General features: G+C 55.4%; 2 protein-coding genes across 2 annotated transcripts; both read left to right on the top strand.

The window, feature by feature from the left end:
• The first annotated feature begins 2,568 nt into the window (after positions 1-2,568).
• LOC144708067 (oxidoreductase, zinc-binding dehydrogenase family protein) lies at positions 2,569-4,206 on the top strand. Its single transcript, XM_078581362.1, has 5 exons — positions 2,569-3,182; positions 3,255-3,336; positions 3,405-3,512; positions 3,592-3,750; positions 3,829-4,206. The coding sequence occupies exons 1-5, from the start codon at positions 2,751-2,753 to the stop codon at positions 4,023-4,025; spliced, it is 978 nt and encodes a 325-aa protein (XP_078437488.1). The 5' UTR covers positions 2,569-2,750; the 3' UTR covers positions 4,026-4,206.
• A 54-nt stretch (positions 4,207-4,260) lies between these two features.
• Positions 4,261-6,942, top strand: LDL2 (LSD1-like2). The gene is made up of 2 exons (XM_078581361.1): positions 4,261-5,794; positions 6,090-6,942. The coding sequence occupies exons 1-2, from the start codon at positions 4,261-4,263 to the stop codon at positions 6,842-6,844; spliced, it is 2,289 nt and encodes a 762-aa protein (XP_078437487.1). The 3' UTR covers positions 6,845-6,942.

Here is a 6,942-nt window from a genome sequence, read left to right as displayed (position 1 = left end):
AAAAAAACCAAAACGGTCGGATACACGGACGTGCTTTACCGGGGGTATTTGAACCAGGGTGTTTCACCTTCGCCTTGGCGTACCGGTCGAGCTGGACGCGAGCCAGCGGGCTGTCAATGACGATGATGCCGGCTCCGATGACATCTCTGATGGAGTAAGCTGGGGCGCTCCGTCACCTTGGCAGCTCCAATGTAGAGAGAGAGAGAGAGGATGGAATCCTTGGGAGAGGGAGTAAAGAGAGAATGATTTCTCTCTCCCACCTAGGCCTTGTCAGCTCACCTTCCACTTGGCCCTCGCTAACTCTCAGAACTCTAAAGAGAGAGAGAGATCAATAAAAGAATCTTCCCACCATTTCATTAAAATTCCAAATGAAAATTCATAATGTCTTTTACAAAGAAGTCTAAAACATTTATATGCATGCCCTATAGATAATGGATCAATTTGATGGGTGAGATTTGGGCCAAGCCCATAGGCTCATTAGTTCTCCTTCCAGAAGATCTGAATCCTTTTAAAGGGTCTTAGAGTTCCTTCTTGGGTCTTCTCTCAAGAGGGAGGCCCACTAGCCCAGTGAGATCTCCTTTGGCTCTATGAAGAATTCCTTGGTCCTTTTGTAAGAGCAATTTTCCTAGACCTGAAAAAGGGCCAATATTCTCCAAAGAAGAGATTAAATTCAACCCACTCGGCTGATTGGCCAAGTGGGTCACATTAAGTACAAAAAACTATACTTTTATAATATATGTGGCAAGCTCTATCATGATATTTCACTAAATTCACATGCTCCAAGTGTCTTCTTTTAATACACAAGAACAAGTGGCAGATGGAAAAAATGGATTTTTTTTCAATATAAATGCAAGGGATAAGACAGACATGTGTTATCATAACAAAGCCCAATGATTTAGATTATGAAGGTCAATTGTATGTATATCATGATAGAGATTAAAGTGGTACATGTATCAACATCACACAATCTGAATATTAAATACAATTTTAAAGGCTCAAAAAGTACAAACACATGGCATAATGGGAATGGTCTTTAACATGAAATGAGGGTAATTTTTTTGTGAATCCTAGTATATGGATTGAAAAGAAGATCATGATGATTAACTGAATTAAGTCATTGCAAAATATTTGGTAAATCCCAGGATGCCACTGACATGTTGACAATCTGACATGTGGATCTACAAGGAGAGAGTAAAATCTAATTACCCAAAATAATCCAACTTTGGAACACGATATATAAAACTCTATTAGGAGTTTTTGGCTTAAATTTCTCCTACTTTGGTATGTTGAATGAAATTAAGTGATTTTTACATCCATCATGTTTCCGTGGAGCTAATCATTGAAGTTAGATGGCAAAATAAAAGTGGAGGGGCTCTCCTACAACTGAAAATTGCATCTATCATAAAGGAATAAAAAGGTCTACAAAGAGCTCCTTGCACTTGTGTTGTACTCTAATCGGCATTGGTACATCCACATCTGTACTGCCCCATCCATTGATGTAAGTACTTAATTCATATCACTCAACATCACCATTTACTATGCCCGCCAATTTTTATTTTTATAAATATTTATATGCATTTATTACACATATCTATCCTAACTTTTCAGCTTCTCATCTCCCCATATTTCTTATGTATTACAAATCTATTCGCGTCCCCTAATCATCATATATTATGCCTTTCTCAGATCTCCTATAAACAGGAATGTTTAGGATAGGAATTTAAAGATATGTAATCATGGTAGTATGATATATTTGTAAGATGAGTATGATTGATCCCATAACTAATATTGCAAAGACACTTAGGAAAAATAGTGGGGTGCTCCTTTGGGAAATATTTCACTGAGCCGTACCTGATTGTAAACCAGGTAAATTCACGCCAAGGATGTGTAAGTAGCCCTTGTACTATAGATGCCAAGGACATCTCGTGCGTGAATAAAAGGTTGTGCTTTGGCTAAAACCTATGACACCATAATCATGAGACTCTCAACAGTATTAACTTGGATGAAAATACAAGTCCATGAAGATAATTGAGTAGTCAATATCAAATTATGTGCCCTTGGTTTGAGAGGATACATTCTCTAAGAAAAATGTAATGAAATCCTTGGCCTAGATAGCGAAATAATTGATAATTTATTTGGACCAGTCTAACAAGGATAACCCATTAGGGTTTATTGTTCATTGAGGTATATCAATCCAAGACTAAATTATATAAACATTAAATATAACAAATTAAATTGGTCATAAGAAAAATGTTACTGGGCTTAAAAGCTCATCAACTATATCGGTTCATGGTCCTAGAAAGCCACATAACAATTATTGGACATCAGAGGACATAGTTATAGTATAGGGATTTTTAAAAAACAAAAAACCTCTCTTGGGAAACCCCTCTGGTTTGAATGATTACCTACATCCTAAATAAAAATTATCAACTTCATAATGAAATAAATTCCAATTTGAGAAACAGCCAGATGAGTTTCCTTTGGGGCTCCTTTCAGTTTATTCTCGGAGAGATTGGAACGGTGAGAAAAAGTTCTTGAATTCCAACCAGCGTAAGGTTCAAACAAATCTTGCAGATAGAACCCATTGATCGGCTCAACTAAATCCCCAGAAACCAGGGTAAATCCATCTGGATTTTTCAGAGGTCAGAATCAAATTCAGACCTCTGAATCAAAATTTCACAATAGTCGTAATTCGGCGTACCTCCTCCGAGAGGAAGACCAATCTCATCGTCTTCCTCCTGTCGGCGGCGATGAAGGCGGTGGCGATGGCGGCGGCGGGGGAGCCGGAGGTGCTGGAGCTGCGCGAGGTCGACGACCCGGTGGCGGGCGAGGGCGAGATCTTGATCGGGGTCGCGGCCACGGCGCTCAACCGCGCGGACACGCTGCAGCGCCGGGGCTCGTACCCGCCGCCGCCCGGCGCCAGCCCATACCTCGGGCTCGAGTGCTCCGGCGTCGTCCTCGCCGTCGGCGCCGGCGTCCGCCGCTGGCAGGTCGGCGACCAGGTCTGCGCGCTGCTCGCCGGCGGCGGCTACGCCGAGAAGGTCGCCGTGCCCGCCGCGCAGGCCCTCCCCGTCCCCGCCGGCGTCGCCCTGCCCGCCGCCGCGGCGATCCCCGAGGTCGCCTGCACCGTCTGGTCCACCGCCTTCATGGCCAGTCGCCTCTCCCCCGGCGAATCCTTCCTGGTAAACCAAATTCCTCCCGATCTGCTCCCATCCCCCACCCCAAATCTCTCCTAATCGATGATTTCTGTGAAGATCCATGGCGGTTCCAGCGGGATCGGCACGTTCGCGATCCAGATCGCGAAACAGGTCGGCGCCAGGGTGTTCGTCACCGCGGGTGCTTGCTTCGTCGTCTCTCTCTTCTCCGCCGTGGAATCCGGCGATGACCTCTGGATCTGGTTGCAGGGACGCCGGAGAAGCTTGCCGCGTGCGCGGAGCTCGGAGCCGACGTCTGCATCAACTACAAGACCGAGGACTTCGCGGCTCGGGTCAAGGAGGAGACCGGAGGCAAAGGTCTTCGTTGGTTCGTTCGTTCGTTTGATCGTTATTGAAGATCGCGCTTGATCTATTGATTTGATCTTCGTCTCCGCAGGCGTGGACGTGATCCTGGACAGCATCGGCGGCTCCTACCTCCGGAAGAACCTCGAGAGCCTGGCCATGGACGGGCGGCTCTTCGTCATCGGCTTCCAAGGCGGCGCGATTGCGGAGGTCGATCTCCGGACTGTTTTCGCCAAGCGCCTCACGATCCAAGGTCAGTGTAATAGTCGGAAAGCTTGAGTCGATCGAGAAAGACGGAATTCGATGGCGGTTGATGGATCTTCGATTGCAGCGGCGGGGCTTCGATCCAGATCGGCGGAGGAGAAGGCGAGGATCGTGGCGGAGGTGGAGAAGAACGTGTGGCCGGCGATCGAGGCGGGCAAGGTGAGGCCCGTCGTCCACTGCTCCTTCCCCCTCGCCGAGGCGGCCGCCGCTCACCGTCTGATGGAGTCCAGCGCGCACGTCGGCAAGATCCTCCTCCTCCCCTGATTCAAATTCCATGGCGGGAACAGAGGAAGAAGAAGACGACGCGATTAAGGAGGATCGCCTCGCGATAAACCGCGCTCTTAATTACGTTTCAAGGAAGAAGCCTCGCGATAAACCGCGCGCTTAATTACGTTTCAAGGAAGAAGACTCGCGATCAAGGCATCCTATAAATAGTTTTTTGCTTGCTTGGGGGGTAAGTTCAGGTTCGGGCGGGAAAAACCCTAGGAAGAGCGGGGCAATGGCGCCGGCGGAGGAGCGGCGGCGGCCGGTGCGGGCGGCGGCGGCGAGGAAGCGCAGCGCCTACGACGAGGCGGCGCTGGACGAGCTCTTGCGGGAGCACATCGGCGGCGGAGACGCGGAACGGCGGCGGCGCCGCCGCAATCGGACGGCGGAGGAGCGGGAGAGGGAGACGGAGACGGAGGCGATGATCGCGCTGTCCCTGGGCTTCCCGATCGATTCTCTCACGGACGAGGAGCTCCGCGGCGGCGTTCTCCCCGCCGGCGCCGACCAGAACGCGTACATCGTCCTCCGCAACCACATCCTCGCGCTCTGGCGCGACGACGTCCGCTCCCCCCTCAGCCGCGCGCGCGTCCGCGAGTCCGTCAGCGCCGAGTACGACGCGCTCATGCGCAGGGCCTTCGACTTCCTCCTCCACCGCGGCCACATCAACTTCGGCGTGGTCCGGGCCCGGGCCGCGCCGGACCAGAGCCCGCGCGGCTCGGTGGTCGTGGTCGGCGCGGGGCTGGCCGGGCTGGCCGCGGCGGGCCAGCTGATGAGCTTCGGGTTCAAGGTCCTGGTGCTGGAAGGGAGGAGCCGGCCGGGGGGGAGAGTCTACACGCGGCGGATGAACGGCGGCGCCGTCGCGGTGGACCTCGGCGGCAGCGTGATCACGGGGATCCACGCGAACCCGCTGGGGGTCGTGGCGCGGCAGGTGGGCGCGCCGCTGCACAAGATCCGGTGGGAGAATTGCCCTCTCTACGACCCCGACGGCGCCGCCGTGGATCCCGGGCTGGACGCGGCGGCGGGCGCGGCCTTCAACCAGCTGCTGGAGAAGGCGGCGCGGGTGAGGAGCGCGGTGGGGGAGGCGGCGGCGGGGGAGATCTCGCTGGGGCGCGCGGTGGAGACGCTGCGGCGGCTGTACGGCGCGGGGCGGAGGAGGGAGGAGAGGGAGGTGCTGGAGTGGCACCTGGCGAACCTCGAGTACGCCAACGCGGGGCGGCTGGCGGAGCTGTCGCTGGCGCACTGGGACCAGGACGACCCCTACGAGATGGGCGGCGACCACTGCTTCGTCGCGGGGGGGAACGGGCGGCTGGTCCGCGCCATGGCGGAGGGCGTGCCGGTGCTCTACGGGAAGACGGTGAGCGGCGTCCGGCGCGGGGAGGGCGGCGTGGAGGTGGTGGTGGCGGGGGGGCAGCGGTTCGTGGCGGACGCGGCGCTGTGCACGGTGCCGCTGGGGGTGCTCAAGAGCGGGGGGGTCTGGTTCGAGCCGCCGCTGCCGGCGCGGAAGGCGGCGGCCATCGCCAGGCTGGGCTTCGGCGTGCTGAACAAGATCGCCATGGTCTTTGCGTACCCCTTTTGGGGCGAGGACACGGACACCTTCGGCCGCCTCAGCCGCGACTCTCGCCGCCGCGGCGAGTTCTTCCTCTTCTACTGCTACCACACCGTCGCCGGCGGCGCCGCCCTCGTCGCGCTCGTCGCCGGCGAGGCCGCCCTCGCCTTCGAGGCCGCCGATCCCGTCGCCTCCCTCCACCGCGTTCTCGCCGTCCTCCGCGGTACGCCATGCCACCCTCCTCCTTCATCTTCTTCCTTTTCTTCGTCTTCTTCTTCTTCTTCGACCTTGTTCAAGCATCTTCTTCTTCTTCGACCTTGTTCAAGCATCTTCTTCTTCTTCTTCGACCTTGTTCAAGCATCTTCTTCTTCTTCGACCTTGTTCAAGCATCTTCTTCTTCTTCTTCTTCTTCTTCGAGCTTGTTCAAGCTTCTTCTTCGAGCTTGTTCAAGTTTCTTCTTCTTAGAGCTTCTTCGTCTAGGACGAGCTACTGCTTCTGCTTATTCTAGCGGGTTGTAGGGATATTCGGGAGGAAGGGCGTGGAGGTGCCGGAGCCGATCGAGACGGCGTGCACGCGGTGGGGGAGCGACGAGCTCAGCCGGGGCTCCTACTCGCACGTCCGAGTGGGCTCGTCCGGGGAGGACTACGACGCGCTGGCGGAGGACGTCGGAGGCCGCCTCTTCTTCGCCGGCGAGGCCACCAGCCGCCACTACCCCGCCACCATGCACGGCGCCTTCCTCAGCGGCCTGCGCGAGGCCGCCAAGATCCTCCACCACCACCCCCACCTCCGACCGGCCCATCACCGAGCCGCCTCCAAGCCCGGCCCCCGCGCCGTGGCCGACCTCTTCCGGACCCCCGACTCCTCCGCCGGCTGCCTCTCCTTCGTCTTCGGCCCGTCCTCCGCCGTCGGCCTGCTCAGGATCGCCGTCCCCGTTCCCGCCGCCGCCGCCGCCGCCGCCGCCGACGGCGGCCCGACGGAGCTCCACTTGTACGCGCTGGTGTCCAGGGACCAGGCGCGGAGGCTGGCGGCGGTGGCCGCCGAGGACTCCGCCGCCGCCGCGCTGTCTGTCCTGTGTGAGGAGTTTGGGCTCAGGTTGATGGGCCTGGCCTGCCTCTGTGATGCCGGAGCTTTCTTGATCTCCGCCATCGCCGACGCGCGCAGGGGCCGGCGACGCCGCCGCCCACCGCCGCAGGAGTCGGGTATATGTCGAGCCTCTCTTCCGGATGAAATTGACCGCGACGACGCGTCCAACTCTGGCACAACACAAATGTAAAGAAGAACCCTCTTTGTGGGACATTTAATCTGATTCTTTTTGTAAATTTTGCTCTGGGAAGATCTCCGGCGGATTCCATTGGACTCTTCTTGCTTGAA

The sequence above is a fragment of the Wolffia australiana genome, chromosome 9 (genome assembly GCF_029677425.1).
Source record: "Wolffia australiana isolate 7733 chromosome 9, ASM2967742v1".
Taxonomy (NCBI): domain Eukaryota; kingdom Viridiplantae; phylum Streptophyta; class Magnoliopsida; order Alismatales; family Araceae; genus Wolffia; species Wolffia australiana.
Note: the sequence above shows the minus strand (reverse complement) of the source record. Positions and strands in the feature narration are given on the sequence as shown.

What these genes read in the sequence shown, in the direction of transcription:
- LOC144708067 (XM_078581362.1), top strand. Translation starts at nt 2,751, where the DNA reads ATGAAGGCGGTGGCGATGGCGGCGGCGGGGGAGCCGGAGGTGCTGGAG. An exon ending in CCCCCGGCGAATCCTTCCTG is followed by an intron (nt 3,183 to 3,254) that starts GTAAACCAAATT and finishes ATTTCTGTGAAG; the next exon opens with ATCCATGGCGGTTCCAGCGG. An exon ending in CAGGGTGTTCGTCACCGCGG is followed by an intron (nt 3,337 to 3,404) that starts GTGCTTGCTTCG and finishes ATCTGGTTGCAG; the next exon opens with GGACGCCGGAGAAGCTTGCC.
- LDL2 (XM_078581361.1), top strand. Translation starts at nt 4,261, where the DNA reads ATGGCGCCGGCGGAGGAGCGGCGGCGGCCGGTGCGGGCGGCGGCGGCG. An exon ending in CGTTCTCGCCGTCCTCCGCG is followed by an intron (nt 5,795 to 6,089) that starts GTACGCCATGCC and finishes AGCGGGTTGTAG; the next exon opens with GGATATTCGGGAGGAAGGGC.